The 26,323-nt window shown below is 38.8% G+C and overlaps 1 protein-coding gene across 1 annotated transcript in view; it reads right to left on the bottom strand.

Moving 5' to 3' along the window:
- Positions 1-7,754: 7,754 nt before the first annotated feature.
- The window catches only part of pdzd8 (PDZ domain containing 8), a 70,185-nt gene continuing 51,616 nt past the window's right edge, over positions 7,755-26,323 (bottom strand). The window contains exons 4-5 of the mRNA XM_066672275.1: positions 14,022-14,184; positions 7,755-13,454 (exon numbers count right to left, since the gene is read on the bottom strand). Coding sequence (XP_066528372.1) covers positions 11,185-13,454; positions 14,022-14,184 — 2,433 coding nt within the window. The 3' untranslated portion in view covers positions 7,755-11,184. The remainder of the gene's footprint in view (positions 13,455-14,021; positions 14,185-26,323) is intronic.

Below are 26,323 nucleotides of genomic sequence, written 5' to 3'. Positions count from 1 at the left end.
GTATAAGATAACCTTTAACATGTAAGACAAACTTGATTGATCCCAAAGCAAATTGCAGATATACATATATTAGGAATACAAATGAGTTTTAATGCATTTTTATGTAACATATAATTGTAATTAAAAATTGGAACATTCTTCCATTGTTTTGTCATGTTATGGTACCGGTTGCATAGCATTAAAAGTGACCATTTTAATTTTATTTAATAAAAATAAATTAAAAGTTTATATATTATGTTTGCGATCAAAATTCACATCTTTGAAAAAATTTTCTCTAAAACTCACATACCCTTTGATACTATCCACAAGGACAGAACACAATAACATGTTTTTTAGGATTTTTTTTCTTTGATGGAATTCCTAACAAATGCAGTGAGTAATAAATTATTCTCCCCTGCCATGTCAGTTTTAAAATATGCAACTTTTACTTTAACATTACAAGAATGAGAGTATGTTTGAATTTTTATTATATATTGCACTCTTGTCACCTTAGAGGCCTTGACGGGAACTGGAAGGTTTCACTCTACCGTTGCTTTTGATAATTGCCTGCTCATTGATTTATCTGTAGTTCTTCAAAAAGCATTGTTGAGTGTATGTTAAAGATGATAAAACATAGTAAAATTTGAAAATACATTATACAAATTAATTACATGAATTATTTATTGCATTAATGTTTGAATTTTGACAGCCCTATTTATAAATTATACAAATAGAAATGATGTAGTGTGTTGGTATCAGCGAATCACTCACAAATACAGATGTACGCAAAAGTAAAAAAAAAAGTTCTATACAGGGACCAAGTTACATTGTCTCCAGTTTCTATTTATTTTTATATATGTCAAATAAATGTGTTAAATTCAGCAAAGAAAAAAATAAAACAGTGCATTGCAATTTTCTCTAGTGGAAATGCAGAGGGTTTATTTTCCCTCAACAATCAAAAAAAATAAATTGACCCGCTGTGCCAAAATTTTGCATACAGCTGTATCTGTACCGACACACTAATCACAACTGGTTCTGTTCAATAACAAAAGGTTTATTATAAAGTGTATTGCATAATCAGTACCTCAGCTTAGGTATATTTTCGTTTTATAAGTGTATATAATATATATTTATATTTTAATAAGTACAATGTTTACTGTTACTCAAGTTTTGAGTTTGTTAACAGTGTCTTAGGATTATTCTCTAAATGTAATTATGTTCTAAATGTATTTTGAACATGTTTGTGTAAAATGTTTGGAACAGGCACCTTAAACTGAGGCTAATATCTTACAGCCATTACTGCTCCTAATGCCATAACATCATTGGAGCTAAACATGCTTGGAGGAGAGCATTTTCTATGGCATCAAATCACTGCCAAACCTATGTACATTAATTGGGATCAATATCGTAATCTGAATATTGTCCCAAGGCTTACAAGTTGTGCCACATAGAAGTTTATCATGGGAATTTAATACAAACACAGAAAATCATATCAGCATGTTATCAAAATGATTATTGCACAAAGTCCATTTCAGCACTATTCCTGAACAGTTTACCTGATTGCTTTCTGTCCACCCCTTTCAGTGGAGGCTTTATTTCTGAGGGCAGAAGCTATAAAGCAGGAGCTCTGGAAAAAGCAAAGGTGTGATATGATTAGAGTCTTTAAACAAACAGCACATCCACCAGACAGTAATCAGATGAGCCTTGTGTGGCTGAGTGGACAGTGTTAGCCATGTGTGTGGTGGAGTGGACATTGTTCACTGTGTGCGTGCAGCTCTGCCATGTTCTCCTCATTCATTTAATCTGTAGAAACATCACTGACGTACAAACACAAACGTACGCTGATCAGAGGAACGTCAGCTAAGACTCAATAGTCTGGAAGTGATATGGTCAATAAAACAACACAAGTCTGTATAATATTATTTACTTAGAACTAGGTTGCATTTTCATTATAATGTCACAGATAGAGAGAGAGAGAGAGAGAGAGAGAGAGAGAGATTAACTTATTTTAGATGGCCACCATCTTGTAAACAAAAAGATTGAGGTGGGAAATTCCCAGTCGCAGCAGTAAACCAGTAAACAATAATGGCCTGAGGGGTGTGAGAGGGTTGGTTTATATATATATATATATATATATATATAATTCTTATTGATGTTTATTCTTATTGATTGCTCTTAATAATTCAGGTTCATTTGTAATAGTAGCTATAGATAGTTTAGATAGAGAGTAATAAGGGTTTAACTGTGTCAGGTTACAGTTACATTACAGTACTGAGAAAGGCTGTGGCTCAATAACCAATCGCTCTCTACTCCTGACATAGCACACAAGTCAAGAAACTATAGCTTCTGTACTCAAACAGTGCTCTAAACACCAGAGTTGTACAGTTTTTGCCTTAAATGTCTTTCTATTTAAAATACAATGTAATATTTGAGTGTAAAAGCTGTTATTTCCTGAGTTGTATAGTGCAGAATAGGGAGCCATTTTAGATTAAGCATTCTTTTTAAGTGAAAATATTAGATCTCTGCCCTGTAGTAATACATTTGACAGAAATATCAGTCTGTAATCTGATCCTGTAATGCCATCCAAGAAGAGTTAAGCACAAAGACAACCTGTAAAAGCTGTGAGAGAGAGAGAGATACAAAGGAAGAGAGATAGACAGAGAGAGAGACTAGCATATTGGACAGTGGAACATCAGAATGGATTCCAGCACGCAAACAGACTGGTAACCTAGCAAATGGTGAGGAAAAATTCTAAATGATTTGAACAAATTTAAAATTGTGAACATCCTTTTAAGCAATTAGTGGAGGTTTAAAATATAAATAAGGGAACCTCAGGGAAAACAATTAAATAATCAAAATTTACTTGTAAAGAGCCATTTGTGATCGAGATGCAAACTTTATTAGTGTGTGATGCTAGGGCATGATATGGTTAGACTTGCACATCAAGAATTAGCTCAAGCCTTCTAGGACAAAATATGACTATTTGTTCAATGGTTTAATAACAAGAAGAAAAAGAAACGTAAGACAACCCAGCACAGCCTTTGTTGTTTACCTTTACGTCCAGGATACTCCCATGTTAGCCTCTTGTTTTTTTACAAGATGGTGGCCATCTTGTAAAAAAGGGAACACACCTGTGATCTCCCAGTGATATATTTAGTGTTTAGACAGTGTTAGACATGACATAGCTCACGCCTGCTGAAAAAAAAGGAAAAAAACATTAGGGATTTTTAGATTTTTAGGGAACTGTAATTGATTGGTCTGCAATGGCAGCATAATTATGTGTGTTGTTTCTAGTGGTCCCTGTTGGGAAAATTATTTTGATTCTATTAGTTGCATATGGCATTATATAGTACCCTTATGGTGCCTACTGGAAACCATTAAAACAATTCCCATTACTTTGACAGAAACATCAAAGGTTTTGTAACTTTCTTTTCCAGCAGGTACCTGATATGTTTTGCTTGAAAACCCACAAATTTAAATTTTACTCTGGGATGTTACAGGTCCATGTTTAGCAGAAATGCTGCAAATTACAATGGGAGAAATTTGCAATTATATGGTATCATAATAACTTAAGGAATAACAAGCTTTAGATTGCTCAGCTAGTTGTAGACAACAAAGATACAGACAACAGTCAAGCTTTAAACTTCAAGACACTAGACAGATGCTGGTCTTTGTGTTTTCCTCAGTGCCTCTTGTCCATAACAAGCACATCACTCACTGAGTATTGATCAGGATTTGCCACCACCTGTCCCTAGATTTGAACATATATCAACTTTGTTCTGCATGTAACGGCTATAGGAGCAATTTGTGAGAGCACTGGTAATGTCTCAAAAGAAAATAGTTAACTCCTGTGATTTAATAATAATAATAATACATTTTATTTCATAGGCGCCTTTCTGTCACTCAAGGACACCTTACAAAGAGTAAACAATAAACATAAATAATTCCGAAAAACACACAAGTATACAGTATTGGAGAGAAAAAAAAAAAAAAAAAAAAAAAAAAAAAAAAAAAAAAAAAAAAAATGAACAATGTAACTGAGTCATTTTAAAGGAAAGGCAATCTTGAACAGGTGGGTTTTGAGTGAAGACTTGAATTGTGTGAGTGAGTTTATGTTCCGTATGTCGGGGGGTAGAGTGTTCCAAAGCTGGGGAGCAGAGCGGCTGAAAGCTCTACTTCCCATGGAAGTGAGACGGGCAGGGGGAACAGTCAAGTGAATGGAGGAGGAGGACCTGAGGGTGCGAGAGGGAGTTACAACATGGAGGAGATTGGAAAGATATGGTGGAGACAGATTGTGGATGGCCTTGAATGTTAACAGAAGGATCTTGTAATCTGTGCGGAACTTGACCGGAAGCCAGTGGAGCTGTTGCAAGACAGGAGTGATGTGGTGGATGGAGGGGGTTCTAGTGATGATGCGGGCAGCTGAGTTCTGGACCAGTTGGAGCTTATGGAGAGATTTGTGGGTAATACCAAAAAGGAGGGAGTTGCAGTAATCAAGGCGGGAGGTGACAAGACTGTGGACAAGGATGGCAGTGGTATGGGGTGTAAGGGAGGGGCGGAGACGGTTGATGTTACGGAGATGAAAATAGGCAGACCGGGTAATGTTATTGATGTGAGATTGAAAAGAAAGAGTACTGTCGAGGATGACACCCAGACTCTTTACTTGTGGGGAGGGGTGAACAGAACAATTGTCAATGTTAAGAGAAAAGCTGTCAGTTTTGGATAATGTTGATTTAGTACCAATGAGAAGAACCTCAGTTTTATCGCTGTTGAGTTTAAGTAAGTTTGAGGAAAGCCAAGATTTTATTTCCGTTAAGCAGTCAGTAAGGGAGGGGGGAGGGAGGTTGGAAGTGGGCTTACAGGCAAGGTAGAGCTGGGTGTCATCCGCGTAACAGTGGAAATTGATGTTGTACTTACGAAAAATATGGCCAAGGGGAAGAAGATAAATGATGAAGAGGAGGGGCCCCAGGACAGAGCCCTGGGGCACACCTGAAGTGACAGAAGAAGGGTGGGACGTGAAAGTTTTAAGCTGGATGTACTGAGTGCGGCTGGAGAGGTATGATTTGAACCAGTTTAGAGGGATCTGGGTGATACCAATGGAGGATAATCTATTGAGGAGGGTGGTGTGACAGATAGTGTCAAATGCTGCACTCAGATCGAGGAGGATGAGGATGGAGAGTAAACCAGAATCAGCTGCCATTAGGAGGTCATTGGTGATTTTTATGAGAGCAGTTTCCGTGCTATGGAGAGGGCGAAAGCCAGATTGGAACTGTTCATACAGTTTGTTTTGAGAAAGATGAATATGAAGTTGAGACGCTACTATTTTCTCAAGAATTTTGGAAATGAAGGGTAAATTTGAGATTGGACGGAAGTTATTGAAATTGGTAGGATCAGCACCAGGTTTTTTTAGAATTGGAGTAATTACAGCAGTTTTAAATGATGCAGGAACAGTTCCAGTGGAAAGAGAGGAGTGGATGATGGCAGAGATGAGAGAGACTAGAGAAGGAAGACAGGCTTTAACCAGAACTGTGGGGAGAGGGTCCAGCTGACATGTGGATGGCTTTGACTTACGGATGATATCTGAGATTTCTGAAGTGGAAGGAAGCTGAAAGAAGGAGAAAGAATGAGTAGGAGGAGGAAGTTCAGAATTGATACAGGAGATGGGTAGTAAACTGAGATGCTGGTGAATCTTCTGGATTTTATCAACAAAGAATGTCATGAGTGAATTACAGAAAGCAGTAGAACACAGATGAGATGGTAGAGAGTCCGGAGCTTGGGTGATATTCTTATACAGAGAAAAGAGTGATTTGGAGTTACCTTCGTTAGCTGAGATGATACCAGTGTAATATTTGGATTTGGTTTGAGTAATACAGTCCTTGTAGCGTAACATATGATTATTGTAGATGTCTTTATGAACAGTTAGACCAGTTTTCCGGTGGAGTCGCTCGAGTTGCCGACCTTTGGCTTTCATGAGCCGAAGTTCCGGCGTAAACCAGGGGGCAGAACGAGAGAAAGTAACAGACCTGGTTTTTAGCGGAGCGAGGGAGTTGAGTAAAGAATTAAGTCCGGTGTTGTAGTGTGAAACCAGCTCATCAGGGGTGGTTAAGTTATGAGTGTCCATGAGGGAGTAGGTGCTGGAGGAGAGAGAATCCAAATCAATGTCCTTAATATTGCGGAAAGAAATGAGGCGGGGAAGCTTATTGATGGAGAGAGGGAGTCTGATATTAAATGAGAGGAGAAAATGGTCAGTTATAGGGAGTTCATCCGCTGTGTTGTCGGATTTCTAGTAAACCACTCAAATTATAATTTTTTTGCTACACAATCTTCAAAGTCCTCCAATTGTTTATTAGCAACATTAGTATTTTGGGCCCTAAATCAGCCACATACACATACATGAACACTATACAGTTTCCCAGCTGTTCAAATCGATAGGAATCCAAATTTGTGTCAATTGTTTCTGTTTATTTTGTATCTGAGGTGTATGTCGCAGTTGCGAAGGCGTGTGTGTATGTGCCAACGTCAGTGTGTGCCTTCATACGTGTGTGTCTTCTGTTTGTGCGTATGTTCACTATACTCCTCTGTGCAGTGAGGACAGTTCAGAAATTTTATTTTCTGTAGACGTTTCCTGTAGTCAGGACTCAAACTGTAAACCTGTAACACTATGAGGTCTATGTAAGTGGCTGGTGGGATAAAAATTCATTAAAAAAAAATTAATAAATAAATAAATGTTGAATATTGTGTGAACTTGGCTCATTTTTTGTGTATGTATTTGGGTTTTTGGTATTATTTTTTCTATAAAAGCTGGTGAACAAAAATAGTTAATAATCACATTTTTTAAAATTGCACTGAGAGATGTTGGCCATTAAAATGCCCCCAATCACTTATTTACAGAACCCTGACCTGCACGGAGCATTACAAGTTAAGGCTAATGCCAATAAACCTCTTCTTGTTTACCTTAGATGCCCAATGGACACATTAAGAGATGATGCAATATCTTCAACACTATTCATTCATGCGCTAATTTATTCTATTGATTTTAAGAAACACATTGAGTTTTCCTTCAGATTTAACTAGTTCTGAGAATGGAGATTATTGGCTGAGCATTTATGATTATTGATCCAAGTGTCAATCTCCCTTAGGGCTCCATGGTTTCACAGGGAGCCATCTGCTCACATCATCAATAGTGTGCTAGCCTTTCCCAAACCATTCAGTTTTCATTAACAGCTAAAAGCAGATTTGGATGTAGACAACGTTGCATGGGCAAATAGCTTGTGCGTCATCTAAGCCAATTTCTAAACACTAACAATAGGGATCTGTGTAACACAAGAATCATTATAAATCATATGATTTTAGCATTTATTTACCAAAACTGGTATTTAACAAAAAGCTAGATTCATCAATGTTAGAATGGTAACTGAAAGCTACTGTTCATTCAGCGCTAATTTTATGGTCAAACTCCATTACAATGGATAAGGCTAAAGTTGGCCATATACTGTAGCAGATCTAGATAGCTTACATCAGACAGGATAAATATCCATTTCTGATGAATATGAACAGCATCCATTTTTTCTTAACAATTTTGAAGGAGGGTATGTTACATGAAAGTTAGCTTGGTTGTATTCATTAGCCTGCTGTATGCAGAGTAATGTAGAGAATGCTGATGAATGAAAACAAAGATAAGATGTAAAGATAGATGTGAATTTAATGAAAAGATCAGAATTTTAAAAATGAAACAGCTACACATTGTAATAATTATAATAATTTATTTTGTATCAAGTGCATAAGCAAATATGATATGTCAGTGTGTAAAGTTCCTGCAGCATGTTACAAAGCTGTGCAGTACTTCAGCAGCTGTCCTTAACCATGTTGGAAACACAAATAAAAATATTTACATGAAGCATAGACAGCAACAACAGTAAAACAACAAAAATAAACCAACGTACTGAGCATTGTGGGAGTTGGGAGGTGTGGGCTTTGAGTTTGCAGCGACCATCTTTGTTCAGGCTATTTACAATAGCACTAGAGCTACGTTTAGACAGTTCACTTAGACCAGTTTCCTCCATTCCTCCCATTCTGGACAGATCTCCAAACGCACAAAAAAAAACTGCTGGATATTTTTCAGCCAGAAGCCTCCGGAAGCTTGACCACATACTCAAATCAGGTTTAAGGAACAGGCACAAGGAAGAAATCTGATTAAAGCAGGCTGTCTAAACGCGGCTCGAGAAACATGACTCAGCATCCGATGAGAACGACAGCTCTAGCAGAGATGCTTCACCACGAAAAACTAGCCGAGGCGGACACGCTTAGTTTATCACTGTGAGACAACGGGGAAGAGGAGCGAAGAGAGATATCATTTCTCTTGTGTTTGAGGAGCACAGGGTTACACTTACAGCAGCAGCAGTAGCTACGAGACACCAACGGAAACAAGAACAACAACCAGAAAAGGAAAAAGGAAAAAAAAAGCTTTTAAGAGTCTTCCACTGATGCTTTAGCCCAGGGCTAAACAACAGGGCTGATCAGTCTCCAGGCTGAAGGAGTTAGCCTGATCAAAGAATTCTTTAAAGTGAGAGAGAGAGAGAGACCATGATAATCCCTCCTGGTTTCACTGCTACTGGGATTTCCCTATGAAAATATTGCACAAAAGCTGAAATAGGTCTGGGTCTACAGCGGTAAAGGGGCATAGGGACTGCCTTTCATATTTCTAAAGCTGACCAGAGCTCCTTACTAAAATTTCCACTTGTTTTTTCCTATAATTTCTGTTTAATCAAATGCTTCTGATGTCTACAAAATCTAGAGAGTGGTTTGACATGAATTGGTCCATTGTTCAAAATATTGTCAGGTCAAAATTGTTCACAGTGGTGTTGAGAAACTCCTCAAACCTGCACATTTCTTCTAAAATTAAGGGTATTTATATGAGATTGTCCATAAATGCCACTCTGGCTCATCCCAAATGCTCCAACATCCCAATGCAAATGGAGGTGGTTTATACTCCTCCAGGTGAATTTTGGCATTGAGCATTGTGATCTTAGGCACATGTGCAGCTGATCAAGGGTGTCCCATTTCAATTCATGCTTTTATAATGACAACTCAAGCTGTGTTTGAACCATTGAATGACTGTCAGCAATGAATGCACCTTTACAAAAAACATAATTATTAAAAATGTAATTTTATTAATAATGAATTATTAAAAAAGACACATTTGGTTCACTGGTGGTTGTAGAGAGTTATTAAAGTGCTGTATATTTGTTGTGCTCAAGGCGACTCCAGGTTCCTGTCACCACCACTGTAAAGAGGTCTGAGTTTATCGACAGCAAACCATTTCACAGCAAAACACTCTCAGCGTCTTTGTTGATCTTAAACACCTAAATTATGCAGAAATTTTGAAAATGAGTGGAATTCTGTTTTAAACTCATCCATCAGGCCCCGTGTGCTTCCTCAATCAGTGTCTACATACACATGAATTAACATGTGATCTGAAAATCTACCGGATGTATTGTTTCACATTGCGGAATATATGACTGCTATTTCATGCAGATTTAGATTGTATATGAAAGTTTGCTCCATTTTACCGTACCCTACCTGTACTGACCACTGTTTTTGCAGTAGGATATAATTCTTTCCTAATGTGTAGTGCTATAAGGGAGCTACAGCAGGTGACGCAGGGTCTAAAGGACACACTGGGTTTGTTAAATACAATGTCTGCTCGAAGGAGAAAGAAAATATATAGCTGTAGACAATACAGCATTAGACTTTTGAAGCCAAGGAACATTCTGTGTGTTTTCCGACTACTCTGTTGTTTGACATCATTGAGCTGTAGAGCAATGTTTACGTGAATTGCAAAGATTCTCTGCACTGTTAGTGTTTTGTTGTTTTTTTGGGGGAAATACATTCATTAGTATTTTAGTGAATCAGCTTCGAAAGGCAAAGAGAAGCAAACATGGGTGCTAAACATATTGTATTACTCTCACAAAATTAATAAAATATACCAATATCCTCAAAATGAAAAAAAAAATAATAATAACAACACCCATGTAAAAGCAACCAGTTGAATAAATAAACCAAAATGGCAAGTGCCTATTTGCATAATTTGGTAGGTTAAGGAATCAAAGGACTTGATCTCAAGTATCCGGGAAAGCTTTCCATGTTTCAATTCACAAAGGCTCAAATCAACGCAAGGGGTTCACTGACGACTTGACAGATATCCCATAACCTTTATATACAACTACTTATACAATAGGAATATCCCTCCAGCCAAACAAAAAATAAAAAGTGTTGACACACAGAAAATTTTGTCACGTTTGTTTGGCATTGCAGTTAAACAAACTTTAGCAATGTTGAACCAACCAAACTGGTCCCTAAAATGGTGTCATAACCCGATGACTATTCATCCCATGATTATTCCCTTGCAATTCAACATACTGAGACATTATAAAAAGAAAACAACTGATAAATAAATGACTCATGTTCAGTGTGAGCCCAAAAAGAAAACCCTCTAATGATAAAAAGTGCTCTCATGCGGAGGACATGGGAATACATAAAAATACATGATTTGGAAAAAGAAGAAATTCTCCACATTCTGGATCGCAGATTACGGTTCGTTATCGTAATAGATCCTACTGGTAGGCAGGGACCACTTGAAGGCAAAAAGGCTTGAAGCTCACAACAAAGCTGACAAACCGTCTCCTCAAAAGATTCCTCAAACGTTTACAGTGAGACCAACCCTTCAGTTATCAGATTTTCATAGCAACAGTGGAGGTTAGTCTCAGCAGGAGCAGAGAAAACAAGAACCATTTCAGTTCTAGCTCTTCTAAGAACAGATGCTACAACTTGGCTTGCCCATTGCAAAGCCTGTTATGATAAATTAACACAATGCTACTTGCCCCTTTGGCCTTGGCACAAACCTTGCCTTGATATTCCTCAGTTTGTTCCTATGATGGTCCCCAACAAGAAAAATATAGATTCCTTCCAATACTGTGTCAAGTTCCAGTTTTTCTTTCACTGAAAACTTAGTATTAGATAGATTTGTCCTGCTTGGACTAGGAGCCAAGTTGGGAGCAGCAAAATAAATGAGCATTTTCATAACGTTGGGAGTTATTCTGGAATGTGTACCCCCCGCCCAGGTGCAGGCCAGTCACAAACGGTTGCAGCAACTCTATGATAAAATTCTTTGCTGTGAGTCTCAAGCCCCTATTGCCAATTTGTTTTCTAACGTGGCAATGCCTCCACACAGATCTGTTCCTCGCTAATCTCATCTAGCATCTGCACATCCACAGGACTACAAATGTCACTGTCGTACACTTCCGCACTCATCAGGTCCTCCTCTAGACCTCCAGTTTTCGACTTGGGAAAACCGTGCTGCTCTGATGGTGAGGTGCTCTCCACAGACTCCAGGTCTTCAATGCCAGCACGGTAATGGATCATTAGCAGAGTCAAAGCCTGAAGTCGTTCTCCAGACTTGGCCAGAGCGGAAGTAATCAGTGTTTTGCGTCTCGCATCGGTTGTTTCCCTCTCCTCAGATATCAGGGAGTTGTTGTGCTCCAGTTCCTGGTCGATCTCTTGCTGGAGTTTATCCAGCATCAGCTCCAGTTTCTGTGAACGTTCATCGGTCGGGAGGCCACGGTACAGGTCCCTGCCAATCTCTTTCACTGCAATAAACACACTGTCGTCTAAGCCTCCTTCCTTGCGTGCCAGTTTTGTGCCACCACCCCCTGGTGGTTGTTTGGATGGACTTGCCCCAGCGTATGTCTCTGTGTCACTGCTCTCATTGTCCGAGGTGTTGGGTGTGTGTTTTGGAGAAGGTTCAGCAGCTCCAGGTCCAACCTCTGACACTTGTTCAGCAAGTCTGGCTTTGGGTACTTGCCTAAGATTTAGCAGACGGGAGCTTGTGTTGATGATGTGGCGAGTAATCCCAGTGGTTGCTCGGTTGATGGTAGACTTAGCCTCAGGGTCTGTGCTGCGACGGTCACCAATCGCCAGACAAAACGGATGCTCTGCAAGACACTTGTCCTGGCATTTCTTGTGGCAGACGTAGGCACAGACAATGCACTGGGATGCTGCCTTCGTCCAGACCTTCTTCTTACAGTAGTCACACCAGGTGGGGTTCTGGAATTGTGTGTCTTGGAAGTTGTGCCGTACCTCATTTAACTGCATGGTGTTGTAACCTAGTTCGTCCCGGGTTACTGTGGGTATCTGCTCTTTTTCTTTCTCCCTTTCCTTTACTTCTTCCTCCAGTATGCTCCCCTCCCTCTCTGTAAGTCCACTAGGCAGATCTGATTCTCCCTCTCCAAGGTAGATGAAGTTTAGGGTGATATCCCCATAGCACAACTTCTCGTTGAAGCCCTTGTGTGTGCTTAGACTGCGGAGTGCAGTACGACTGACGCTGGCTCGAGGTTCTGGGGCACACAGGCGAAAGGTACTCTGGTATTCTGCAGACGACGTAGACAAGCATTCCAGGGCTATATGCTCCAAATGTAAGCTAACATGCCCTAAGCACAAGAGACTACCCAATTTAAAGGGATCCTTGCACCAGACTGCTACATTAAGGTATCTATGGTTGCTCTCCACATCAAACACTACCGAAGACCTGCTCCAGCGAGCGCATCTGTTACGGAACATCACTTCAGAGGACTCCCAGAGACCCTGCTCATCCAGAGTGTCTTTTGTGATGGTGGAGCTCTCAACCATCTTGTCTTTGGCTGAATCTTGCTTACTGACGATAGGGGCTGGTGGGACTTCATCTACAGGCTCAGGAGGTTTGTTTATAGGCTTTGGTTCAGGAGCTTTTACTGGAGTTTTTTCAGATGCAGGTTTGTCTCCATTGCCTGTAGTAGGGGGAACTCTTTCTGGGGATTTCTCCACTGATGAATCGCTGCCTTCCAATGAATTCTGGGACTCCGAAGATGCTGATGTCACTTTTATATGGGGCCTTGGAGGGACAGGTGGGCGAACTGGTGGAGGAGGAGGGGGCACTGTTGGTCTCTGGGGTGGTTCAGATAGCTCCGCGCTCTTGTGAGGCGAGGGCTTTGGTGATTCTTTAGGTTGGGGTTTGAGAGGGGATTGAAGGCCAGAGAGGTTGAGTTTTCGATTGAGGATTGGTGAGATGGTGCCCAGGGGCTTGGAGGCTAAATTGGCCACAGTCTTTTTAGGACTTTGGTTCACAGAGAGTAGGGAATCCTCTTTAGCCTCTCCACTGACTGGAGCTCCACATGGTTTAGGCTCCACTATCAGTTCTTCAAATTCAGAGTCATTGTCTTTGCCATCAGTAATGTCCATTGTGGTAATGTGGGCTGGGTCCTCCTCGTAACCCCCAGCAGAAGGGTATCCTGTCTCTTCCATGGAAACCAGGGGCTCTTGAAGTGGCCCCAAGCCCATAGCAGGCACCTGGTGTCTGACTGGCCTCTCGTACAATACAGTCACTCGATCTCCAGCTTGCTTCAAAAGTTTCGGCACTTGGACAGAGGAGGTTACTTTGACTCCTATACAAAAGGAAAAATAGTTTAATTCCAACTGACTACTGCAAACATTCTTCATATTAGTGGTCTCTAAACTGTTCTCTAGGAACTACAATGCTAGAACTTCTGTGCTTTAACATAGAATCATTCATTGAACATTGATTCGTTCTTCAATTTAAAAGGGTCTCTAGATAAAATTTAAAATTTTTACTCCTGGACACCACTATAGCAGAGCGTAAATTCACTTTACGAGCACTAACAATACAACCTAGTGTTGTTCAAAATCATAAATCAAGAATCTTGATTTTATCAATTATGTTTATGTAAGTACATAACAGACATGATCTGTGCAAAAAGATGTATACTATATGTATTGTATATAAAAAATCTGCTTGCAAACTGTTTACATATGTTGAACTAACCAGTGAATTTCTAAAAATATTACCGCAAATTTATTGCACTTTTTCTTCTAATATTAACTTGTTTCTTTCTTTCCCTGTGCAGAAGTATTTACAAACCAAAACAAATGTTGGTTAATATTGTGTATATAAAGCACAATCAGCTCTTGCAGAATGGTATTCAGTCACCAACCTCCGATAGCAATGAGGCGATCTCCCTTCTGCAGTTCAGCTTGGGCAGCGGGGGAGTTGGGGGTAACTGTCTCGATGCTCACATGGACAACGTCCCCTTCACTGGCTGGAACATGCCGGAATGTCATTCCCACACTTCCATTTGGACCTTTAATCACCTCAGTCTGCCAAAAAATATAAATAAATAAATAGTCAGTGTCATTGAAAACAAAAACAAGTTCATAGTGGTTATCAAAGCATTCGACAGCTGCTTATACATTTATTGAATTTGGCAGACATTTTTAATCCGGTTTGACGTAGCATTTTGCAGCGAAGAGACTCTGTTGTAAAGCATGATGTTGCTGCCTGAGCTGGAAACAGAATTCTAGAAACTGTGGTGTATAGGGCAGCAGAGTTATCCTCTACACTGTACTATAAATTTGTTTACACTAGGTAGTATTTTACCTTAAAATTACAGTTTTAAAATCTTCAATTTACTGAGCTGTAATAGGTAGAATAGAGCCTCTTGTTGCTTCTGCAGAAACTGCACTATGTAACTTTTGGAGGAGGGTAGGACACCAATCCATCCCCCTTGTTTCAGGACAGTGCTGTAAAAGTGAATTAAACCCTGCAACCCTAGAGGGAGCCCAGGAGCAAAGATACAAATGTTACCTTGTATTCTTTTAATATAAAATCATATTGTACTGTATTATATCAATCATTAGATTTTGACACTATACAGCTTTTGGTTGTATATTGTAGAACACTAAATGCTCTTATATGAAAATGAAAACAACATTAATTTTCCTTTTTCAGCCACTCCTAATTTTTTTCTGTGTTGAATGGAGAAACAGTGGTATCAGTGGGATATCATTATATCCCTAATATTTTTTCCACAGGAATAAAACTGAATATAAAATGAAGCTTAAATGGAGCTTATGGAGTTGATCACTTAAATAAGATGACAAAAATTTTTATTGTTTAAGATGCTGCTTACATGACAGCACCAGCAGCTACGGACCCACAGGCAGGTGGGCGGGCTTCTCCTTTCAAACACAAAAAGGGCCAAATTATAATTAGAGTGGGAGGATCCAAGCTATGAAAGCTACGAGTCAGTCGTCACTGTCGACATAAAGCAGTCTCCGGTGCCACATCTACTGGCTTCACAGCAGTAGAACAATGAATTGTGAGTCAGAGAAAGCGAGAGACAGATGAGACAGAAAAGCTCTGCAATTACAGCTAATTCACCCCCACCCTGTAGTGCAGCTGCCTTTAGCACTGCCTCTTCCCACTGTGTTTCTGTCACAAAAACCCCACTATGCACCTGCAGGTCTTTCTGTTCTGCTTCAGGTTAAAGAGTTCCACATCAACAGGTCAATGAAGCTCCAGCACAAGTAGAGCTTAATGTGTGGGTAGGAGTTAGCAGCTGGAGTTAGCAATAGTGAGAAAACTACTAAGTAGCAACTAACACAAAACTCATAAAACAATAAGCATATGAGCCTGGTTTCTGTTAATATTATCTTATTTTTAATCTATATATGGTTATATTAATTATATTTATATTCATATTATTATATATTAATTATTATTATATTATTATTTTTATATTAATTGTGTGTGTTTCTTTTTGTGTAACAGTCAAAAGAAAACTATTAGGACTCTCTAGGTGCCTCACATTCCATTCAAATTTGATTCAGGTTATCAAGTAGAGCTTTTCCACTGCATGGTACACGCTCCAGTACACACTCTGCTCTTTTTGCTTTTCTAATAGGCAAATCTGAGTAGGGACTAGACAATAACTATGAAATGCAGACATCCAGCACAACCCAGCGTTTGTAAAATGTTCAGGCTATAGTAGAGATCACAATTGTTTTATCTGACTCATAGCGGCAGCCAGTAAAATTGCACTGTGGTCTATTGGTCTATTACGATTATTTTGCACTACTGTTTACTCTGCCCTGTACATCCAGTATTCTACCTCCTTCTATTACGATTATCTTGCACTATTGTTTACACTGCCTTGTACATCCAGTATCCTACCTCCAAATCAGGTAATTGTCTTCAGTCAATGTCCCATTGACTCATGTATGTCTATCAGTGAGCTGCTGGTATTGTATGTCCTGCACTTGTCTACTGTTGTCCTGCACTTGTCTTCTGTTTGTTCACTTACATATATTTATATACTTAGTTGAATTTAGTCTATATTTTGTTAAATGTTACTGCATCTTGGAGAGGAGAGTAACGTAATTTCAATCCTTTGTATGTCCTGTACATATGCAGAATTGACAATAAAACTCTCTTGACTCTTGACTTGACTTTTAAACATTCCTTGAAGTTACTGAAGAAGGATTCACGGGAGAGCTGGACAGTGCACCAAGGAACAGAAAAACTGTCTGATCTATCTGAACTGTGCAGACCTGTGCTTAGTTCCAAAAACAAAAACAACACACAAATAAACAATGAGTAAACAATGCTTAGTGTTACTTCCACTGTTGTTGTATTCAAATCCAGCAGTTCCTAAAAGAGATGGCTTTAGATTCCGGTGGGGGAGCTATTACAGTGGAAAACAACCAGGTGCCAAACAGGGCATAGTGTAGGTAAGATGAAGTGGAAATGCACCAAAGATGTGATTGTTAAAAAATTCTTGATGTATCTTGATTTTTTTCAGAACTATTACCTACACAATAATTATCTTCCTTTCTTAGAGTGACCGAATACATTATATCTGATGTCTGAAGATTTTCATCATTATAGAGATGTTCCTCTGTAATCAATATCAGAGGCCTGTGGAAAACCACAAAATATTATATATACATAACTTTACAACTCTTCTGATCCAATGTGAAATATAATACTGAAGTTATCCCTCAGGTGTATGTTGCCTCCAGAAGACCACCTTAATAATATACAATGTACAGCTATTAGCCTTAATTATTAGCCTAAATCTAAATATAGTACATTTTAATGGATTAGCTTGTTATATGATGACAATCTCTTGCTTATGACTATTAATCAAAGTCACATTCGTGGGGTGAGTTTATGATGGTTTTGGGCCTTTTAATACCAATGAACACACTTTCTTTTTCTTCAAAATATCCTATTTAAAAAAAGTGCTAGAGTACATGTGAGTTCTACAGTAGGGACAATGCAGGGCCAAAGACATATTATACCCTTTTGTGAATCCATTCAGAAACTTTTATTAAAGAACTTTGATGCACCTAAGAATCAATTATTTTTTCCCCCACTTTTATGTGAAGGTTTTATGTAAGGGGTTCTGAGATGCAGACATTTGTGTCTACCTTGCTGTCCTCTTTCTTCCTTTGCATGTCTGTTTCTTGCTCTTTTGTGGGTGTGGGAGACACTTTGCCATTGTCCCGTACTGAGATGGATGACTGTAATTTTGTTGCTGTCATTTGTTATAATCTTGAGAAGGGCACTGATCGAGTTAAAACAGGGAATGAGGAACCAGGCGATCTATGCACGCTGGCAGCAGGTGAAAGAAACAGCCGCTCTGACAAATGACTGAAAGAGCCTTTAGAACGTTATCACAGGTGTCAGGATGCAACAGGATGCAACAAAATCTCCCAAAAACTCAGCATCTCAAACCTATGCAAAAAACAAACAGCACATAGACATGTGTAGTATCTGTAATTGTCAAAGAATAACTTTTTATTGACGAGTACACCGCTATAGAGAACTACTTGTTGCACACAATGGAACCATAATTCTCACCATATAATATTAAAGTATATATGGGAATTAATTTTACCAAATGGGAAGTATTTTACCAAATGGGACATTTGGTAAAATACACACACACACACACACACACACACACACACACACACACACACACATTATATTATAATATCTTGTTAAATCTTTTAATATTTAATTATACTTTTGAACTTTATTTAACTGATAAAAGTACAAAGGAAATATTGCCAATGTTTTACTGACCAACCGTATTGCATTGTGTATATATAAACTACATTATAATATAAACATATTTTTTTATTTAAAGCCTAAGGCACAGTAGAGTATAGTTGGGACATCATTTTTCCTTAGGGTTAAACTCTTTAATCATTTGAGAACTAAAGACACTAACTGTTGCTTTTTTATAAGCGGAATTTTTACATAGAGTTCCTTTAAACTCTCAGTTTTGTCTTCGTAGTCACAAAGTAGGCCTATTGTTTGAGATATTTTTCTGCAATTCTGAACCGTTAATTTCTTAAATAAATGTTTTGTTTTTCTGACTTTTTTGCCTGATACACCGTTTTGTATTTTGGATTTGCCTTTTGGACTTGTTTATCTCTCTGTACTGATTTTCAGGTTTTGGACTATTTTTGATTTTGACCCTGCTTAAAGTATTGTGCTAATTTACACTGTAAATTGTTAAACACTGTTAAATAAACGTGCAAATGATCCTCACCCTCGGTTTGGAGTGATTAATGACCTCTACAGATCTGTAAACCATGTAATATGAATGAACACTAGTTTTTTGTTTTTGCATTTTGTTAATTCATAACAGTTCTAAGAACTGAAACAAGTGTTTACTTCTAGTCTCAAATACACACAACCGTTAAAATAACTTTTCTTATTACTTTTAGTTTTAGGCGGAGAGACTTGAGGTTTACCGCTCCGACTGTATCCTTCCCTCTCCTGGCACCATGTTACTGTCCACCAATGTTTATATATGTGTGTAATAGAGTTTAAGGTTTGAGTTCTTGATGCAGATGTGGATTAGGTTAAGCAACAGCCGTTTTCCAGAACGCTTCCGATCTCATGTACCCATATTTAATCACAGTAGAATGACAGTTTCTCATGCAGTGCTGTCTGAAAACTAGTGGTCACAGTGACCAAGTTCATCGGATGTATCTTTTAATACATTCTTGTTTTTAATTAAGTAACAGGTTGACTAGTTTTCCCAGGTCAGTATTGTTTATTAAAAAATAAAAAAAATCACTGCACTCTTTAAAGATACTTATACCCATATTTGCTTAGAAACCACATCCCTGCAAACAAACATCACAACAAATCCCCTGACACAAGCAAATCTCCAGGAATGAAGAGCTGTCGTAAAATTCCACTGGGCTCTCTGTCCTCCCTTTCCCTCCGGGCTCAACCTCATCCCACATCTTATACCTCCAGATAAAGCTTATTTATCCATGCTCAGAAGGGGAAAAAACACTAGCATGAGCTGATTTCCAGGGGGGCAGACAGTGAAACATAGCAAGAACGCACTTCAGCATGAGCAGCTCTCACAGGAACAGAAGACAGAGCTGAACATAGCCATTTAATAACTGCCTTATTCCCTTCTAAACACGAGCCGAGTACAGAATCAGGTAAATATACACTTACACCCAACTCTTGTATTAAAGAAAAACAGCCCTTTGCATTTAAACACTTACTGCCACATGCACATAGCTTTGGACCAATTATAACATGACATTAGAAGTCAGACACTGATGTTCTGGATCACAAATGCCACTCCAACTCATCCTTCACTTCCTCAATAAATAATGATCTCCTACAAGTGTGTTCAGCTTCAGTGATGGGTAGTGGGCTAAATTGGCACTGACTATAATATAGGGGAGAATATTTGGTAAAAATGAAGAATTCATTATTTATTTAAATACCATTACTAAACAGGTCATCCCAAAATGACACATCAACAATGATTTACAGTAGACTGTACACTTTACTCTGCTTCCACTGTAAATATGCTCTGCTGATGAACACATGGATCTGTAATCTGTTTACCATTCCTGAAAAATCATCTGCCGCTTGTGGCTCCTTAAGAGTGTTAGAGACTTCAGAGCTATTTCCTGTTCACTGACTCCATCATTCAGCTTTAAATACACACACACACACACACACACACACACAGTCAGGTCAGGTGATCTAGAAGTTTCCCTTATCCATGATGCAATTATAAGCCAAGATAAACACACTGACAGAAAGACAACTAGAAAGATAGAGTTGTATTTGAAAGGTAATGTTGATGATTCTGGGGAACTAATTGACTCACAGCAATACAAGCTCCCCTATTTTGCTTTCATTCAGAAGCTCCATATTTTTATGGTGGAACAGTATGTTTGAGTAAGAAGCCCACTGTAGCCTGTCATTGTTGAAGTTTTTAATTCACTCTTTGAATTGCTACAGAAACTCATTTGTAACTTGAGTTGTTTCATTTTGTAGAATTTCAGTCTGTGTTTAATTTCATGCAAAACCTGTCTGTTTAAAGTAAACCTTAAGTAACCTGTAACAGCAAAAATAAATCAATATTACCCATCTATAGAGCAGAAATAGAGCGACATCCTCATGTTGATTCATGCTGCTCAATGTTCTAAAGATTTATATTAAAATCAAAGAAATCACCTTTAAAAAAATAATATAATTAACAAAAAACACAAGTCACCGTGAAAGATTACAGCCACGGTGTCATCTTTTTATTTATTAACAAAATCATGCCTTTCGTGCGTAAATAATCAGACAATCTTAATGGTGACAAAGACTTTGTTTTTTTTTAGTTATTAAACAAAGAACAAACAATTTAAACAAACAAACAAATAAAATAGATCATGGCATCATAAATAAATAAACAATAGTGTGTGGAGAATAGAATGTGGAGTAAAATCCAGAAAATAAAAGTCACCTCTTTGTTTGTGCTTTTGGAAAAAGGTAAATAATGGGAAGAGACTTTGACTTGGATCTAAGCAGCACTTTCATCTTCAAACACCATTTGGCTCCTGCATCAGTCACCCACATAAACATGCTTCTGCTTCTTACACAGAGCATTTCAGCAGCTAATGCTCCACTCAGCAGGTCGAACACAGAGATCAAACACAAAACCCTAAGGTCCTGACTGGTCCTGATTTATTGGGTCACCTTTTAAAAGGTCTTAGCGTGTAGCAACAGATGTTACTCATACAGATACAATGTCCATTGATGTGTCAGGATTTAAAACAATAGTGGCAGAATATTAATGCAGTGCATTAAAATGACAGAACAGCATATTTGGATGAAACAAAGCACTGAGGGGTTCTAGTAATAATTACATTTCCCCAATTCCTCATAAAATTATAATCATACACAAGATAAGATGTAAAATATCCTATGCCAATCTATGCCACACAAATTCTATTGTTCCAATCCTACAGCTATATCCTAAGGTTGCTGTGGCTATTTATGATCAGAGCAGCGACCAACTACCAACTATCATTTAGCCCATCACATGAGTACCCACACCACCCACTGCATCACTAGCTCTTCACAAGCGTCATCAGGTAGGCACCTCCCCTTGTCAGTATTTCGCTGAATTAAGCCGACAACAACTCCAGAAGGCTCAACAGTGAAGTCTAGCATCCCAGACCCAACCCTCTCCAAGCACGCTTTACAGCACCATATCTGACCTCAGTGTAGTTAACTTAATGCACTCTGGGTCCTACAGTTTTTTTTACCTACTTCCACCAGCAATTTCTGAACTTGTGCTTTACCCCATCTACCAATATTTACAGCCTGTGCATGCTCTCGAATACGTTCCCACTCATTCAGAAACCTAATCACTTTATTACTACGGCCACCCATCAATGCGGTTACCTCTAAGCATTTGCTGTCCAGCAAACATGCTAAAATCCTTAGCATCTGATTATGCCTCCATGTACACCTCCCCTGCCATAAACTAAACTTACAAGCTGATATATGAATATGCTTCAGCGTGACAACCCCTGTACATAATCTACAACTAGGGTCTACCCGATGTCAAAGATTTTGTGGCGTTCCAAGGACATCATAAGTTGCTCCAAGCAGAACTTTATATGACTTGCCTCCATCGCAAACACTGCTTTCCAAAGCAGCAGCCACTCAGAGCGAAGCCACTGGCCTTGTTTTGCCTGTGATGCTGCTGTTGCGATTGTGAATAAATCTAGCCATCATTTGTCTTCTCTCTTGTGAAGTTGCCTTACTAAAAGCTTTTCACGAATCACCTGATCCAAGGCCCGATCTTCCGCATTGCACTTGGCCAATCACATCTCTTAGCTCTAATGAGCTCCTGGCTACCTGCACTGCCACTCGTGGGTTCAACTTACTTCCTGCTTTCCTTCAGTCCTGACAAATTCATCTTGTGACTCACATTTGCACCTTTGCAGACAACACAATTTCAACTTCCCTGGCAGACATGATCTATCAATGCTATTAACAGCCTTCACCAGTTCAGCTTTTAGTCGCACATCTCGGTCGATATCATTTAGCGCTGCACTATACCATCTATCTAAACTCTTCACTGGTCTCTCCAGTACTGTACTAATCGTTTCTCCTTCCATCCAAATATTTTCCTGTATACGTTTTCCTTTGACAATTGACAGACTTCTAGACTTGCTCAGTTTTACTTTCAGCCTACCGTTAACTTTCCCAGCAATCGCCGTTTGCAAGGCACAGTAGTCATCAGGGTTGTCATGTCGTCCATGTAAGCCCTGATTGGGGGAAGCCAAGTACCATCATGCAACCTCTCCTCACCTACGACCCACTTATGGGGCCAGCTTACTTCCATCTCCATTGTAAATGCTAATCGTGAAATCGTACATCCAGCCAATATACCCATTTCTAACCGCTGCCATGATGTAACAAATTCCTCTGTACAAAAGCAAAACTGAATGTCCTCAAGATATGTTTTAACAAGCCTAGTAACTTTATCTGGCACCTGGAAAAATTCAAAAGCTTTCCACGCAAGTTCCACATAAAACTAATCCTGTCTGAATTCTGATATTAAACAGAAGCTGAAGATAGACATTGCACTTGTTTCCCCAGAACAGACACACAATCACACACACACTCTCTTCAACACTTACACACACACAAACATACATACAATACACAGACCCACATACACTTATTCCCTCCTTTTGGAGCAGAAAGTGATTTGAGAGATATTTTCTTGCCACAAGGACAAACTGGTGACACAGAGCGGCAATTACGAGTGATTTGTGCAGACTACAGCATAATTACGAGAGAGAGAGAGAGAGAGAGAGAGAGAGAGAGAGCGAGAGAGAGAGCGGGAGAGTGAGAGAGAGAGCGGGAGAGTGAGAGAGAGAGCGGGAGAGAGCATGAGAGAGAGAGAGAGAGAGAGAGAGAGAGTGTTTAGTGCAGTTAAAACTATGTTGACGTCACACCGGCTGCTCCGTGACAATATGATCCATACATCAATTTATGTTTTGCCTCACCTCTCTCTCCCTCTCTCACACACAAACACACAAATCCATTCTCTCTCACACACACAAAATCATATAAGCTTTCACATTGTGCCACAACAAAACAATAAGAATAATGAATAAGAAAACTGCACAAATGCCCAATATTACCATTGTCTCATATCGCCTAAATCCTATTAGATAAGTGTGATGTACCATCGCCAAAGCACTAGACATAATCAAGAGTTTCTAGATATGAACTGTGAAAAAGTGGGGAACAATTTCTGAAGTACACAACACTGTCAGTGGACGTTATGGTAAAAGAAACAGGAGTGCTTTCATACATACAGACACACACACCCACACACACTCACCTCTGAGTGCTAATAAAACCACATATCATTGTTTCTTATCTGTTTCCAGTTTTCTCCCCTCTGAAACATTAATATCCTCTCTCTCTAGCCCACACAGACATACACAAACATACGCTTGACTGGACTAGCATTGCCTCTAAACTGAAAGCAGAAACATCAATTGGCTGTGGGCACTCACAGAGACAGCCAGAGTGAGAGACAAATTACCCCCGAGAGAGAGAGAGAGAGAGAGAAAGCAAAAAAGTAAACAGACACAAGGAGAGGAAAAAGAGAGAAAGAAGCAAAGAAAGCAAGAAAAATGAAAGACAGAGAAAGGATGAGAACAAAATTAATGTGACACACACACTTCAATGTCTGTGTCACCACAACACTGAGGATGATCCACCACTTCAATAACATCAGAACACCATTGGTCCTGTGGGGTAAAATAGGGCAGTTTCCGATAAAGTGGCAAACTATAGAAGGTATATGTCTGTTTTTCTAATAAAAGACATTCTAAAATAAACCTTCTGATAAAATGACCAGTTTGTGCAGGTAAGAGCAACTGGTAAGTGGCAACAACTGTGTGTGTTTATACCTATATAAACCCAAGTCTGAAAACTGGCTTTTTCCCCACTGTGTTTGTGCATGTGCATGAACATGTGTGTGCCCTTGTGTGTGTGTGTGTGTGTGTGTGTGTGTGTGTGCCCAACGTATTATTTTAGTTGGTGACAGATTCCTATTCAGTCCTTTGTATAAAGAGGACAGTTGGGTTGTGTGTACACCTGTTGCTGGTGAAGTCTTTGTGTGTGTGTGTGTGAGTGAGAGAGAGAGAGAGAGAGAGCAAGCAACCACCCTCTGAACAACACCTGCACTCTCTCACTCTATCTGAAAGAGATGAGCATATCACTTTAGAAAATGAACATGGTAATACAGTTAAGGGTACTAATTCTACTGGTCCATTTATTATGAAATGTTCACAATGTTTATGAAGTCTTAAGACAATGAACGCTTTAATGTATGTTATTAATGGGGAAACACAAATGCGTTAATCACTATACCACATTTACACAACTTCCTCCCATAATTTTTTACAAAGCCTAGCAATGTATTTGCAGTCTTATTAGGTGATGAAAGAACACTGTCACTACTGTTGAGTTCAGAAGATTTATTACATTATTTTATGCGGAAATCTGGATTAAATCTCATAACTAATTAACTCTTAACATCTCTCAAGTTTGGTTTTTTTTTTCTTAGTCCACAAATTTATATCTTATAAAGTTGTTGAAGCTAGAAAATTAAGGTATTTTGTCTTCACTGTGAGCTTTGCTGTGTTTGATGTTAACACTCTTCCTGAAAGGTTAACTCAACAAATTAAGAGATTCTAATTCTAATAATATAAAAATGTTTATAATAAAGTAAAAAAAAAATGGCTTTCTCTAACCAGGATTTACATATTTATTTAAAAACAAACAAACAAACAAAAACAAAACAAAAAAAAAAATCCCAAGGAAATACTAGCATTTTAGCTGGCAATTAATCATGATTAATCACAATCTTTTTGGGATTTACATGATTCAAATTTTGTTACACCACTCTTAAAATGCATCCGAAAATAATTGTAACACAAAAGTCATTGCTAAGGTCTGACACAAACCTGATACAGCAGTTCTGCCTGAGCAGGAAACTGAACCCCATTTGGAACATGGAGAGCAGTAATCACAAATATCAGGCCCTGCTGTGAGCAGATATTTGGACACTAAGCTGCTGATACTGCATACGGCACATTTAATTAAACCAAATGCAAATATAAGCCAATCATCTGATAAACAAGTGTAAACACCAGAGCGATTACATAGAGATCAGAGATAAAAACCTTCCCTCAGCACTGACCAAACAAAGTGACCATACAGGAAACCAATTACACTCTTTAAACTTTACTCATGCAAAAAGATTACAGAGTTATGCATTTCAACAGCTACATTTACCTTTGTAGTTCTGTGATTACAGGCTGTAATCAATCTGCTGCTCTGCACTTTTCAACAGCCCTATTTCACCCTGTTCCTCAATGGTCAAGACAAACCAAAGGTCTACCACAGAGCTGGTATAATTTGGGTGGTGGATCATTCTCAGCGCTGCAGTAACACTGACAAGGTGGTGTAGTGTTAGCATGTGTTGCAGAGAAAAGAGAGGAGTTTTTAAACACGTTAGTGTAATAATATACAGTCAAAAGTTAGAAAATGACTACCACAAACTGCAGCAACAAATGAGCTACTGTCACTGGCTTTATATCTACAAGGTGGACCAATGAGGTAGGTGTGTCTAACAGAGTGGACAGTGAGTGGACACAGTGTTTAAAAACTCTAGCAGCACTGCTGTATCTGATCCACTCACACCAGCACAACACACACTAACACAAGTGTCACTGCCGTGCTAAAATCTAACCCACTCCGTTAAGGTCCTCTGTGGGATCTGACAAATGAAGAACAGGGTGAAAGTGGTCTGACAAAGTATGCAGAGCAACATATGGACTACAGTTTGTAATTGTAAAACTACAAAGTGTAACTATATAAAAAGTGAAGCTGGTAAAATGGACACTGATTGTAGAAACACTGAAGTGGCTTTTATGTTACCACAATAATATATGTATAATAATATAATATATTACAACATAAAATGTGTGTATAAAGAAAAAAAAAATCAATTATATTCAGTTCCATACAAATACTTTACTCACCACCCTACACTGTTTCTGTCTATAGTGGTACAAGGGTACATTTTCA

The sequence above is a fragment of the Hoplias malabaricus genome, chromosome 1 (assembly GCF_029633855.1).
Source record: "Hoplias malabaricus isolate fHopMal1 chromosome 1, fHopMal1.hap1, whole genome shotgun sequence".
Classification (NCBI taxonomy): Eukaryota; Metazoa; Chordata; class Actinopteri; order Characiformes; family Erythrinidae; genus Hoplias; species Hoplias malabaricus.
This window is presented reverse-complemented; position numbering and strand designations above follow the sequence as displayed.